Raw genomic sequence first — 15,271 nt, forward strand, 5'->3', positions numbered from 1 at the left:
GTATAGAGTGGTGTGGTATAGTGAAGTGTGGTGGTGTGGTATAGAGTGGTGTGGTATAGAGTGGTGTGGTGTGTTATAGTGAAGTGTGGTGGTGTGTTATAGAGTGGTGTGGTGTGTTATAGTGAAGTGTGGTGGTGTGTTATAGAGTGGTGTGGTGTGTTATAGTGAAGTGTGGTGGTGTGGTATAGAGTGGTGTGGTGTGGTATAGAGTGGTGTGGTATAGAGTGGTGTGGTATAGAGTGGTGTGGTGTGGTATAGAGTGGTGTGGTATAGAGTGGTGTGGTGTGGTATAGAGTGGTGTGGTATAGAGTGGTGTGGTGTGTTATAGTGAAGTGTGGTGGTGTGGTATAGAGTGGTGTGGTATAGAGTGGTGTGGTGTGGTATAGAGTGGTGTGGTGTGGTATAGAGTGGTGTGGTATAGAGTGGTGTGGTATAGAGTGGTGTGGTGTGTTATAGTGAAGTGTGGTGGTGTGGTATAGAGTGGTGTGGTGTGGTATAGAGTGGTGTGGTATAGAGTGGTGTGGTATAGAGTGGTGTGGTATAGAGTGGTGTGGTATAGAGTGGTGTGTTATAGTGAAGTGTGGTGGTGTGGTATAGAGTGGTGTGGTGTGTTATAGTGAAGTGTGGTGGTGTGGTATAGAGTGGTGTGGTGTGGTATAGAGTGGTGTGGTATAGAGTGGTGTGGTATAGAGTGGTGTGGTATAGAGTGGTGTGTTATAGTGAAGTGTGGTGGTGTGTTATAGAGTGGTGTGGTGTGTTATAGTGAAGTGTGGTGGTGTGGTATAGAGTGGTGTGGTGTGTTATAGTGAAGTGTGGTGGTGTGGTATAGAGTGGTGTGGTGTGGTATAGAGTGGTGTGGTATAGAGTGGTGTGGTGTGTTATAGTGAAGTGTGGTGGTGTGGTATAGAGTGGTGTGGTATGTTATAGTGAAGTGTGGTGGTGTGGTATAGAGTGGTGTGTTATAAGTGTGGTGTTGTGGTATAGAGTGGTGTGGTATAGAGTGGTGTGTTATAGTGAAGTGTTGGTGGTGTGGTATAGAGTGGTGTGTTATAAGTGTGGTGTTGTGGTATAGAGTGGTGTGGTATAGAGTGGTGTGGTGTGTTATAGTGAAGTGTGGTGGTGTGGTATAGAGTGGTGTGGTATGTTATAGTGAAGTGTGGTGGTGTGGTATAGAGTGGTGTGTTATAAGTGTGGTGTTGTGGTATAGAGTGGTGTGGTATAGAGTGGTGTGGTGTGTTATAGTGAAGTGTGGTGGTGTGGTATAGAGTGGTGTGTTATAAGTGTGGTGTTGTGGTATAGAGTGGTGTGGTGTGTTATAGTGAAGTGTAGTGGTGTGGTATAGAGTGGTGTGGTATGTTGGTGCGGTGTGGTACGTTGGTGTGGTGTGTTGTAGAGTGGTGTGTTGTAGAGTGGTGTGTTGTAGAGTGGTGTGTTGTAGAGTGGTGTGTTGTAGAGTGGTGTGTTGTAGAGTGGTGTGTTGTAGAGTGGTGTGTTATAGTGAGGTGAGGTGTGTCATAGTGAGGTGAGGTGTGTCATAGTGAGGTGAGGTGTGTTATATTGTAGTTTAGTGAGTGGCGTACCTCCAGGCATCACATGGCCTACATCCTGTACAGTGAGGGCAGAGTTCTTGTCCTCTGTGTTGACCCTGATGACCCCATGACTCAGCCCGCCCATGGAGAGAATGGCCCTGGCAGGGAGGGCTGTACCACGAGCACCAGGCCTGGAGGGGGAGTATCAGAAAGATCTCAGTGTATTGTGTAAGAGAGAGAGAGAGAGAATCAGAGAAAGAGCGAGAAAGAGGTAGACAGATATGTACGATGTTTACCTGCGTATAGCCACAGTGAGAGCTTCAGGAGAGGAGGCACAGGGGCAGATGACCTCCGGCTTTAACCCGTGAGACTGGAACACGTTGAGGAAGGCGTCGCACGACGACACGGACCCTGAAGGACAGCAAAAATACACAAGAATGTGTCAGCAATGTGCTTCCCTGTTAAGAATCAAACCGATTATATGAATCCAATAGACCGGATCAGATGTTTCTCTTGGAAGTTGCGTGCACTGCATCTAAAAATACATATCACGGTGTACCAATAGAGGTAGGGCACTGATGAAGACTATGAAAGGTCAATATAAGACAAATAATAGTTTGGGGAATAGATAAAGCAATCATGAGTCACGTCTGCTACGTATACGTGACTCACAGGACAGGTTGATGTGTCTCTGGTCCGTGTGTGTGTGTGTGTGTGTGTGTGTGTGTGTGTGTGTGTGTGTGTGTGTGTGTGTGTGTGTGTGTGTGTGTGTGTGTGAATGACTCACAGGGGTTGGCTCCATCAGCTACTATGAGCATGCGTATGGAGGACAGGTTGGTGTCTCTCTGGTCCCTGTGAGCCATCATAGCCCAGTGGAGGTCACGACACTTCACCACGGCTACACGTGCTGCAGGGGAGAAACAAGAGGGACAGCTCAGGCTCACATCTCATCGCCTCAACACATAGTGCTAATTCTAATCGCTAATAATATGGGTCATGTTCATTAGGCACGAAACTGAGAAGAAAAAGTCAAACAGGGAGGTAATATCATGTTCCTTTGGACAACGTCTTAAAACGTTTTTCTACAATGTTTCCTAATGAACACGACCCAGGCTACCTTAATCCATAGCATGCAGTTTAGGATGCTAATGCGTGCTAGTTTCTATGCAGTTTTCAATATAAAAGCTATAGCTAACTGTAGCCTTACCTTTGTGTATGTGGACTCTTTGCACCCAGGACATGGGACAGGCCTTCATAACAGCGTAGGGTACAGTGATGGTGTGGATCCTGTTCATCACACTGGTTAGCACCCCGTGCCACAAGCCCATGTCCTTCTTACAGTCAAGGACATTGACCAACGTTTCTCCTGAGAGAGGACACAAACATTTGAAATACTTTATTTCAATGCACATCACAGTCAGAAAGGAGTCAAACATTTCAAAGGTTACAGATACATAGACACTTTAAGGATACCAACAGTACATTCTCCATATAGCGAGGTTACCACAGGACATGTAACAACAGCTTTATATCATCATCATGTGGTCCCGTGTGGCTCAGTTGGTAGAGCATGGCGCTTGCAACGCCAGGGTTGTGGGTTCAATTCCCACGGGGGGACCAGGGTTCAATTCCCACGGGGGGACCAGGATGAATATGTATGAACTTTCCAATTTGTAAGTCGCTCTGGATAAGAGCGTCTGCTAAATGACTTAAATGTAAATGTAAATATCACATGATAAGTCTACAATATAGCTGATTTAACTGTGGACAGGGAAACACTGTGTTCCAGGAACAGTCTGGTTGCCTCTGTGGATTCCCCTCATGGGATCTAATGTTCTCTGAGACAGAGAGAGGCTAAAGTGCCCTTTGTCTAAAAGCTGATCTGAGTGAGTATATGTATGGATATATATAAATATATATGAGAGAGAGAGCGCAAGAGAGAGGCTATAGGAGGACGGGCTCAATGGTGTGTGTTAATCATGCACTTACCTTCACAGTAGTTGCAGGCCTGTGTCAGGGCTTGACAGTGTGTCAACAAGGCTATCTTAGACACGGCTACTCCCATCACCGTCCCCTCTTTACTGGCCTTGTACTGGGAGAGCAGAACACAATCAGAGTTAAATAAATAAATACAATCACAAAATAATCAGCGATACTAGGGCTGTCCCCGACTAAAAACAAATCTTGGTCGACTAAAAGTCGTCTTCTTACGTCAGCTGATGTCTCAAAGTGCTGTACAGAAACCCAGCCTAAAACCCCAAACAGCAAGCAATGCAGGCGTAGAAGCAGGGTGGCTAGGAAAAACTCCCTAGAAAGTCCAAAACCTAGGAAGAAACCTAGAGAGGAACCAGGCTATGAGGGGTGGCCAGTCCTCTTCTGGCTGTGCCGGGTGGAGATTATAACAGAACATGGCCAAGATGTTCAAATGTTCATAAATGACCAGCATAGTCAAATAATAATAATCACAGTAGTTGTCGATTGGTTGACATTTTTATACGTATTTTTCCTTAAACAGACACATCCTATGTGTTTTAATCAAATATATTCACTGAGCTTGTCTGTCATAGTTGAAGTTTACCTATGATGAAAATTACAGGCCTCTCTCATCTTTTTAAGTGGGAGAACTTGCACAATTGGTGGCTGACTAAATACTTTTTTGCCCCACTGTATGTGGATGATTGTTAAAGCCAGGCACATTTAACAGTTAGGTTATTGATTATAGACCTAATTAAGTTGGTATTTTCTCTCTCCTGACTTTTCTTAGACAATAAGACAAGGGCTGTTTTCTCGTCTCCTAACTCTGCTGCTGCTTTCACCACATTGTTCTCAACACCAATATGCTGGTTAACTTTGCTATTATGCACATAGCAACATGGTCTAGGAAAGGGCGCCAATTCAAAAGCGCACTGATGCATTTCAAAACCGGGGACACCTGACAGCGACCACTATCCAACACAGGAGAAAGAGCATTTGTTATAAAATAATATTTTAATTTGTGTTTTCACCATTGTTCTTACATAATATAACCAAACGCAATTTCAGTAGCACGTCAGACTGATGGACTGTGCCATCCCAACGGGCCTCCACAATGCATCAGTCCACTCAAACAGGAGTCTTGTACACCATGATTACAGTGGTTCCTCCTTAAAAAGTTGCGTCATACTGCGGCACTACTTGCGAGCTGCCGCAGCATTCTGTGGCACGTCGTTTAATTCTGACTGCAAGTTATTGCTAGTTTGACCACCAGAGGGCATCTTTGAGAATCATTTGATAGTATTCCGTTTTGGAATTACCAAAGAATTTAAAACCTTCTTTGTAATAACATAGTAAATGGGATTCATTTTTAGAAATTTGTATTAATTTGATTAAATATTATGGTGATTCTATTCAGAGAAAAACTTTTTTTTAAACTCAGGGTTTCCGTTAGGATGGAATGGAAAATATGGCGCTGTACAACGTGAAGGTCAGGAGTAGACTACAGGATTGAAAGTTTTATTTATATCACCTCCCCGTCTGATATCTTAACTTTCTCTATGCCACAAAATCTAAAAAAGGTAGAAATGTCATGTTTTAGGTCATTAAAATGTACTGAGACTGGATAATCCCTGTCGTTTCTCCTAATTGAACTTTTATGTTGACTGATTCTCTGTTTGAGAGAACGAGAGATTTTACCTACATAGCACAGCCCACATGAACATTTAATAATGCAGATAGCATGGGTGGTGGAGCACATAATAATGTCATTTATTTGGAACTGTTTTCCTGTATGTAAGTGGCAGAAATATTCATACTTCATCATATTGTTGCACTGTGCACAACCTCTGCATTTATAGCTACCACTTGGAAGAGGGCGTAAAAGAGCCTGGCTGAGTCGTTTGTGGCTGGCAGTTGGCATGAACCAATTCATTGTGTAAATTGCAACCTCCCCTATATACAATAAGTGGTGGATTCTTAAATTCAGCAGGCAAAGCTGGGACCGATGATAAAACATGCCAGTGTTTCATGACCACATCTCCCACTTTTTGCGAGTTCAAAGTATATGTAGTTGTGAACATTACAGAGTGTTCTTTAGCGTGGTTTCTTTGTAGCAGTTCATCTTGTGTTCCCCTTTTCACGTTAAAGATTCCAATTGATAAAGTATTTTTAGCCCCAAAACCCCAATTAATACATTTGGGCACAGTCGATAGCGTGCTGGACTTCGGTCTAGAATGTTGAGGGTTCGAATCCTGCTTCCTGCTTGTTTCATTACATTATTATGCCAGTCTCAGAGCAAATAGCCTGTCATGTTTCCAGTCTGTTGCATAGTTACAATGTGTAATCATTGATGTCCCAGGAGCAGTAAACACTGTTGAAGTGTAAAATGATTGAGTTTGATACACCTGGTATTGGATATGGCTGAAAAAAACACTTGCTAAATAGTGATTTTCGTAAATGTACTTTATGACCAAAAAATATGGACAATCGTTTGCCTCTACATTAACATACTCCTCTCAATTGTACATTTTTTGCTTGACTTGTTATAACTACTTATATTTTCTTCCCTGTCAGCCATCTTTTGCTGAAGTCACCAGAGAAAAATGTGTCATTGGAACCACTCGATATGATTGGTCATATAAAAACCTTGGGACCCAAATGCATAATGAGTGCTCTAACTCCCCCTTGTGGTGGTCTGGAGCAATGAAGCCGTGACGCTGGGTACCTCTAAGTCCCGCGGTGTAAGCTCGCAACTTTTAAAGGAGGAACCACTGTAGATGTCTGTTTTTTGTTATTGCTGCTGCTGCTGCTGCTGCTGCTGCTCGACTAAAAGAAATCTCGGTGGACCAACAGCCAGTCGACTAAATGGGGTCAGTGCTAAGCGATACACAAGTTAAAAAAACATACATACATACACAAAACGACAAACTAGCATTTCTTTTCTTCATAAAATACACACATAATGTTCAGGACATGTCTCACCTCGATATAAGCTGTGTCTGTGTTGGCAGTGGGGATGTGGGGCTGCCAGTCTTTAGATGGCTTGGTCAGGTACTTGGTGTCTGTCACAACCCACTTCATACGGGGCCAACCTGGGAGGCAGAAAGATACCATCAGCATAATGTATACACAGGCCAATACTAGTCAGTTTGATGACCGGACAAAGATCCAAATGTTGTAGCTATTAAAAGGTGGTATTAGGAACATTAGTGGGCATACGTCTACCCACCCACATGACGACGGGCGTCTACCCACCCACATGACGACGGGCGTCTACCCACCCACATGACGACGGGCGTCTACCCACCCACAAGACGACGGGCGTCTACCCACCCACAAGACGACGGGCGTCTACCCACCCACAAGACGACGGGCGTCTACCCACCCACAAGACGACGGGCGTCTACCCACCCACAAGACGACGGGCGTCTACCCACCCACAAGACGACGGGCGTCTACCCACCCACAAGACGACGGGCGTCTACCCACCCACAAGACGACGGGCGTCTACCCACCCACATGACGACGGGCGTCTACCCACCCACAAGACGACGGGCGTCTACCCACCCACAAGACGACGGGCGTCTACCCACCCACAATATGACGGACGTCTACCCACCCACAATATGACGGACGTCTACCCACCCACAATATGACGGACGTCTACCCACCCACAATATGACGGACGTCTACCCACCCACAATATGACGGACGTCTACCCACCCACAATATGACGGACGTCTACCCATCCACAATATGACGGACGTCTACCCATCCACAATATGACGGACGTCTACCCATCCACAATATAACGGACGTCTACCCATCCACAATATAACGGACGTCTACCCATCCACAATATAACGGACGTCTACCCATCCACAATATAACGGACGTCTACCCATCCACAATATAACGGACGTCTACCCATCCACAATACAATGGACGTCTACCCATCCACAATATAACGGACGTCTACCCATCCACAATATAACGGACGTCTACCCATCCACAATATAACGGACGTCTACCCATCCACAATACAATGGACGTCTACCCATCCACAATACAATGGACGTCTACCCATCCACAATACAATGGACATCTACCTATCCACAATACAATGGACATCTACCTATCCACAATATAATGGACGTCTACCCATCCACAATACAATGGACATCTACCTATCCACAATACAATGGACATCTACCTATCCACAATATAATGGACATCTACCTATCCACAATATAATGGACATCTACCTATCCACAATATAATGGACATCTACCAGCAATGCCAGCTGTGCTGACCTTTGAACTGCATGATCTCTCCCTGGGGAGTCTTGGGCAGTCCTTTAAGACAGAGCTCACTGGTCAGGGCGAGGCCCACCCCACAGCTGCCCAATAGGAAGCCAATCTGAAGACTGCCTGCGTCCTGGGTTGTGAAACACAAATATAAGCATTTGAAAAGGACAAATAAAATCTAGATCATTACTTTTTAAATGCCACTGTATTTTGCTGTGTAATAGCAAGGGATTTTATTATAGTTAATTAAATAGAATTTGAACCCAGATATGCCTGAGTGGGTATTGAAGTCCTTACCTGTCGAGACAGTGGCACCTCTATGGGTACAGGGATGACCTCTGCTAGGAGACAGCCATAGAAGGCCACCCAGAACATCGCAGGGTCAGTGTTAGGGTACACCAATGCCACCTAGGGGATAGACAGTACAGTTTCAGACACAGTACAGCACCTCACAATGGCAGGTTGGCATTTACTGGGATGACTCATGCACTGGAGGGAGCTCTGCAGAGGGGTCACTAGCTGGCACAGCCACAAAATCTGATTTTAACCCCAACCTTAACCACACTGCTAAACCTAATGCCTAACCTTAAATTAAGAACAAAAAGCAAATATCTGTTTTCATGAAATTTTACGATATAGCAAATTTTGACTTTGCAGCTGGCCCATCTAGCGGAAATCGCTCAGTTCTGCGTCCAGGGCAAGATTCATGACAATAAACGTCAACCTGTGTCACAATGGGGAATATCTTACATTGTTTATTGTGTTGTCTGTGCATTGCATGGAGAAGACACAGATCATGTTTTTAAATAAGCATCAATCAATCAATGTGGTAAAGCGTGAAGGAGAGAAGAGTAGAGGAAGAAATGTGTGTCTGTGTCATCCCGTCTGATTGGCTGTGTGTTCTGACCATGTACCCTATCTCCAGGTCTCAGGACAGGTTCGTTCTTCGTGCCCAGTTTGTTTAACAGAGTGTAGGCCAGCTTCAGACTGCGGCTCCACAGTTTACCTGAGAGAGACAGAGAAAGAGAGAGAGAAAGAGAGAGAGAAAGAGAGAGAGAGAGAGAGAGAGCAAGAAAGAGAGAGAGCGAGAAAGAGAGAGAGCGAGAGAGCGAGAGAGAGAGAGAGAGCGAGAGAGAGAGCGAGAAAGAGAGCGAGAAAGAGAGAGAGAGCGAGAAAGAGAGAGAGAAAGAGAGAGAGCGAGAAAGAGAGAGAGCGAGAAAGAGCGAGAAAGAGAGAGAGCGAGAGAGCGAGAAAGAGAGAGAGAGCGAGAGAGCGAGAAAGAGAGAGAGCGAGAAAGAGAGAGCGAGAAAGAGAGAGAGAGAGCGAGAAAGAGAGAGAGCGAGAAAGAGAGAGAGAGAGTGAGAAAGAGAGAGAGCGAGAGAGCGAGAAAGAGAGAGAGCGAGAAAGAGAGAGAGTCATGCTCAACATGAGCTCCTGATATATTTGATTTTATTTGGTTTTCAGAATGAGATAAACACTCTAATCGAAGAAGAATTCCAGACAGGAAGTAATGAACAACAACTCTATTCATTCAGAATAGAAAAAAAAAGTAACTTTGCGCCTCAAGTTAATAAGTTTTGAGTCTAGCTAGCTAGCTACACAACAAAGACCTAGCCAGCAGACTAACAAGCTAGCCAGAAGAAACGAGCTAGAACAAACCTAGCAAGGGCAGGTAATACAACTACATCAAACGACCAAACTGAGTGAGAAAACCAAAAAGGAGCACGGACTAACTGTAAACATATCTTCAGTTTTTTTGTGTGAGGATTTTTCACTCTTTTTGCTGTTTTTTGAACTAAAGTAGCGCGAACAGCAGACGAACAAATCGGTTGCCATGGCAACGGGGCAGCAGAACAGCGCAGCAGCAGCGGTAGTAGCAGAGCGCACAGACACCATGTCCCCCACTCCCCCTCAGCGCAGAATCCATTCTCTACCCAAAAAAGACACAATGAGGAAAGCTTTCAAACAGAAACTACTAGAGGAGAGGCCAGAAACCCTTTTTGCAGACCTCTACAAAAACGGTGACGTGAGTAATCTCATCTTTCTCACTGACCAGCCAAATGCATGGCGCTCAGCAGTCTGCTCTCACTACCCATGCATAAAGAAAGAGGGAATCTGTAATGGGTGGAAGCTGAAAATCAAAGAGACAGACGACCCTGACAGCACCATGATAACAATCAACCTCTACAAGACTGGGACTGTCATGGTGCAAGGAAACATTAGGCTGTTTGAAACAGACTTTCAGACCATTAAGGAGAGAGCGGAGAGAGAGAAGAACACCACCAGTGACATGCCCTCCCACAAGACAAACTCCACCAGCACCACCCTCACCCCTACCCTCCCCACCCAAAAAGGCACATCCAGCACCTCTCTTCCCACCATAGTGGAGGACACGCCCCAGGAGGAGAGCGACCCCCTCAGTGCAGAGCAGGCTCAGGCCCTCCTCACCACCATGGCTGCCATGAGGGATGAGTTCACCAAACTGGAGGGGGAGGTGGTCCTGCTCAGGGAGAGCGTGAGCAAGCAGCAACCAGACAACCACACCTTAGAGGAGCTCCTAACCAAGGTGAGGACAGAGCAGGACAGCAGCCTTGCAACACAGCTGAAAGAGGTTCAGCAAGAGAGAGACGGACTCAAGAGAGAGCTGGCTGATCTAACAAAGGAGGTGAGAGAGCTCCAAAAAGACAGGCAGAGCAGCAATAAGGAGCTGACCGCACTAAGAGAGGAGCTGCAGGAGAGAAAGAGAGCAGAGGACAGGCTGCAGGAGCAGATAGATCACCACCCTATGACCTGCCCTCACACAGCAGAGGAGCCCAGCTCAACCAGCCAGACTTCCCCAGCCCTGCCTGCTGCACCCCTCCTCCCCAACCCACAGAACAGCCTCCCACTGACAGTGGCACCGACACAGACCAGCCACACCCCAGCTCCAACACCCACCAGCCCCCACTCTGCCCCCCCCCAGTCCAGAAGAAACACTGGCTGACATCGTCCTGTTAATGGACTCAAATGGGAAGTATGTCCAGGAGAAGAAACTTTTCCCTAGACACAAAACGAGAAAGGTGTGGTGCCCAACAACGCAGAGTGCCATAGAGCTGCTTGATAAGGCCCATCTCGGGTTGCCAAGCCACATAATCATACATACCGGAAGCAACGACCTGCGTGCTCAGCAGGAGAGGGTGGCGACTTCACTACGGGGAGTGATTGAGAAGGCCTCCGCAATATTCCCCAACTCAAGAATCATAGTGTCAACCCTTCTACAGAGGAGGGACTTCCACCCTGCCACAATCCAAAGAATAAACGCCAGCCTATCCCGGGACTGTGCCCTGCGACCCAATGTACACCTGGCCCACCATCCCACCCTCGATCTGGACTGTCTCTATGACCATGTTCACCTGTACAGGGAGACAGTCCCCATCCTTGCCAAGACTCTCAAGGACGTCGCTTTAAACCGCAGCCCGACCTCTCCACCCAGGAACAGCGGAGCAATCTCCACCCTGCCGAGATCACCGAGACAACACCCCGGACCAGCACCCTGGACCCCCCAGCCACGACCACAGCACCACCAACCTCAATGCCCACTACAGCCAGCGCAGCACAGACCACCCCAGCCCAGCTTCAGAGCCACCCAGACGAGGCCTCCCACCCCCCTGCCCCCCACCGCAGATCCACACCTGAAGGAGCCACAGCCCAGCAGGCAGAGCTACGCACAGGCTGTGAGAGGAGCAACTGGCCCAGCCCCCACCAACCAAATGAGTGACATTAAACAAATGCTGAGTCTACTATGCTCACATGTGATGGGCCGAGGGTCATGGTAAGATGAACACAAGAACACCACCATCCTCACACTACATCCACCCAAGTGGCATGACACAAATTCTATCTTAAATGATAAACAAATCACATTTGCAAAATAAGAGTTTACTTTAATTGAAAAATCCTGTTTTAATGGTTCTTCTTGGATTGTGAATGTTTGTCTCATTTTGAAAGGTAAAGAAAAGAAAAAGAAAAAAAAAGTTATGAAGTCTTTTTACGTTGCATGTTGGAATATACAAGGATTGAAGTCCTCTGCTTTTGGGCTAAAGAGCAGAAACCCAGACTTCCTGAAAGAAATTGATGATGTTGATATTGTAGTACTACAGGAAACATGGTGCAGAGGTGATGTTTCCACTGGCTGTCCACTAGGTTATAGGGAGATAATCATACCATCCACTAAATTAAAAGGAATTAAACAGGGCAGAGACTCAGGGGGAATGTTAATATGGTATAAATCTGAACTAATTAATTCAATCGAATTGATCAAAACAGGAGAATCCGTTATCTGGTTAAAAATCAACAAGGAGGCTATCTTGACAGATAAAAATGTCTTCCTCTGTGCCACATACATTCCCCCCTCAGAGTCACCCTACTTCAATGAAGAGAGCTTCTCCATTCTAGAGGGGGAAATTAGTCACTTTCAGGCCCAAGGCAACGTACTGGTCTGTGGAGACCTGAATGCTAGAATAGCAGAAGAACAAGACACTATTAACAGGTGAATGCACCAATTTGTAAGTCGCTCTGGATAAGAGCGTCTGCTAAATGACTTAAATGTAAATGTAACAGTCATGGGGATAAACACCTACCAGGAAGCAATAACCTTTCCCTCCCCACATACCCCCACAGAAACAACTATGACAAAGTGAAAAACAAAAACGGAGTACAGCTCCTGAGGCTCTGTCGAACACTGGGTCTGTACATAGTCAATGGCAGGCTGAGAGGAGACTCTTTTGGTAGGTACACCTACAGCTCATCCCTTGGCAGCAGCACTGTAGACTACTTCCTCACCGACCTAAACCCAGAGTCTCAGAGCCTTCACAGTCAGCCCACTAACACCTCTCTCAGACCACAGTAAAATCAGTGTATCTGAGAAGAGCAGAACCCAACCATGAAGCATCACGGCCCAATAAATTACATGGTACTAAACAGGCCTATAGATGGAGTGCAAACAGTACAGACATCTACCAAAAAGCAATTAGTAGCCAAAAAATACAATCTCTCCTGGACAACTTTTTAGCCTTAACATTCTCCTTCAGCAATAAAGGTGTAAATTTGGCCGTTAGGAACATAAACTTTATATTTGACAAATTAGCCTCCTTGGCTAATCTAAAGAAGCATAAGAGCAAACCAAAAATAACAGATAATGAAAAATGGTTTGATAATGATTGCAAAAATCTAAGAAAGTCATTGAGAAATATATCTAATCAAAAACACAGAGAACCAGACAACAAAAATATACGCCTTCAATATGGGGAAACACTGAAGCAATACAAACGCACACTAAGAACAAAAAAGGAACAGCACATTAGAAATCAGCTGGTTGGAATTGAGGAATCCATAGAATCAAACCACTTCTGGGAGAATTGGAATAAATTAAACAAACCTCATCATGAGGAATTGGCTATCCAAAATGGGGATATGTGGAGAAATCACTTTGCAAACCTCTACAGCAATATAACAAAGAGCCCAGAACAAAAAGATATACAAGAAAAATTACAAATCCTTGAATTAGCAGTCAAAGACTATCAGAATCCTGTGGATACCCCAATTACAGAAGAAGAATTATTGGAAAAACTATGCAATCTCCAACCCAAAAAGGCCTGTGGTGCTGATGGTATTTTAAATGAAATGATCAAATATACAGACCACAAATTCAAATTGGCTATACTCAAACTCTTCAACATTATCCTCACTGCAGGTATTTTCCCCGATATTTGGAACCAGGGATTGATCACACCAATCTATAAAAATGGAGACAAATTTGACCCAAATAATTACAGAGGAATTTGCGTTAACAGCAACTTGGGGAAAATTCTCTGCAGTATTATAAATAGCAGACTACATCATTTCCTTGACGAACACAACGTCCTGAGCAGAAGCCAGATTGGATTTCTAAAAAATGATCGTACAACAGACCACATTTACACCCTCCACACTCTAATTGATAAACAAGTTAACCAAAACAAAGGCAAAATCTACTCGTGTTTTGTAGATTTCAAGAAAGCATTTGATTCAATTTGGCACGAAGGTCTTTTTTATAAACTAATAGAAAGTGGTATTGGAGGGAAAACATATGATTTTATTAAATCAATGTACACTAAAAACAAATGTGCGGTTAAAATTGGCAACAAGCAAACAGACTTCTTCTCTCAGGGGCGGGGAGTGAAACAGGGCTGCCCAATAAGTCCAACACTATTTAACATCTACATTAATGAATTGGCAAAAACATTAGAAGAATCGGCAGCACCTGGTATCACCCTACACAACACTGAAATCAAGTGTCTGCTGTACGCAGATGACCTGGTGCTGCTGTCTCCCACTAAAGAGGGGTTACAGCAGCACTTAGATCGTCTTCACAGGTTCTGTCAGACCTGGGCTCTGACCGTTAACCTAAAAAAAACAAATATAATGATATTCCAAAAAAGGTCGGGAAATAAGGATGACAAATATAAATTCTATTTGGACACAGTTCTATTAGAACACACCAAAAACTACACATATCTAGGACTAAATATCAGCAACACAGGTAGCTTTCACATGGCTGTGAATGAGCTGAGAGACAAAGCAAGAAGAGCATTCTATGCCATTAAAAGGAACATCAAAATTGAAATTCCAATTAGAATCTGGCTCAACATTTTTCAATCAGTTATAGAACCAATTGCTCTATATGGCAGTGAAGTATGGGGTCCACTCTCTAATAATGAATTTACTAAATGGGACAAACATCCAACTGAAATATTGCATGCAGAGTTTTGCAAGACTGTATTGCAAGTACAAAGAAAAACTCCAAATAACGCATGTAGGGCAGAATTGGGCCAATACCCCCTCATTCGAATAGAAAAAAGAGCCATCAAATTTTACAACCATCTAAAAACAAGTGACCCTAAAACATTCCATCACACAGCTCTACAATGTCAAGAGATGAAACCAGAGAAGAGTCCCCTCAGCCAGCTGGTTCTGAGGCTCAGTTCACCAACCCAAACCAACCCCATAGAGCCTTGGGACAGCCCTCAGAAAATCTGGCCCAACCAAATCATCACAAAACAAAAAGAAAAATATATAACCTATTGGAAAGACACCACAAAAAATCAAAGTAAACTTCAATGCTATTTGGCTCTAAACAGACAGTACATGGTGGCAGACTATCTGACCACTGTGACTGATAGAAAACTGAGGAAAACATTGACTAGGTACAGACTCAGTGAGCACAGTCTGGCTATAGAGACCGGTCGTCACAGACAAACCTGGCTGCCCAGAGAGGATAGGCTGTGCTCACTCTGCTCCAGGGGAGAGGTAGAGACAGAGGTGCATTTCCTACTACACTGTGACAAATACTCAGACCTAAGAGCATATTTCTTTCCCAAAATTATAACTCAATACAAAGAATTTGAAACTATAAAAGATGAAGAAAAAATCAAATATTTATTG

The 15,271-nt window shown here is 44.7% G+C and overlaps 1 protein-coding gene across 1 annotated transcript in view; it reads right to left on the reverse strand.

The window, feature by feature from the left end:
• The window catches only part of LOC120059099 (disco-interacting protein 2 homolog B-A-like), a 114,358-nt gene that overhangs the window by 24,396 nt on the left and 74,691 nt on the right, over positions 1-15,271 (reverse strand). Inside the window, exons 9-17 of the mRNA XM_039007903.1 lie at positions 8,725-8,816; positions 8,108-8,218; positions 7,817-7,940; positions 6,486-6,595; positions 3,519-3,621; positions 2,737-2,895; positions 2,317-2,436; positions 1,826-1,940; positions 1,581-1,720 (exon numbers count right to left, since the gene is read on the reverse strand). Coding sequence (XP_038863831.1) covers positions 1,581-1,720; positions 1,826-1,940; positions 2,317-2,436; positions 2,737-2,895; positions 3,519-3,621; positions 6,486-6,595; positions 7,817-7,940; positions 8,108-8,218; positions 8,725-8,816 — 1,074 coding nt within the window. The remainder of the gene's footprint in view (positions 1-1,580; positions 1,721-1,825; positions 1,941-2,316; positions 2,437-2,736; positions 2,896-3,518; positions 3,622-6,485; positions 6,596-7,816; positions 7,941-8,107; positions 8,219-8,724; positions 8,817-15,271) is intronic.

The sequence above is a fragment of the Salvelinus namaycush genome, chromosome 14 (genome assembly GCF_016432855.1).
Source record: "Salvelinus namaycush isolate Seneca chromosome 14, SaNama_1.0, whole genome shotgun sequence".
Taxonomy (NCBI): Eukaryota; Metazoa; Chordata; class Actinopteri; order Salmoniformes; family Salmonidae; genus Salvelinus; species Salvelinus namaycush.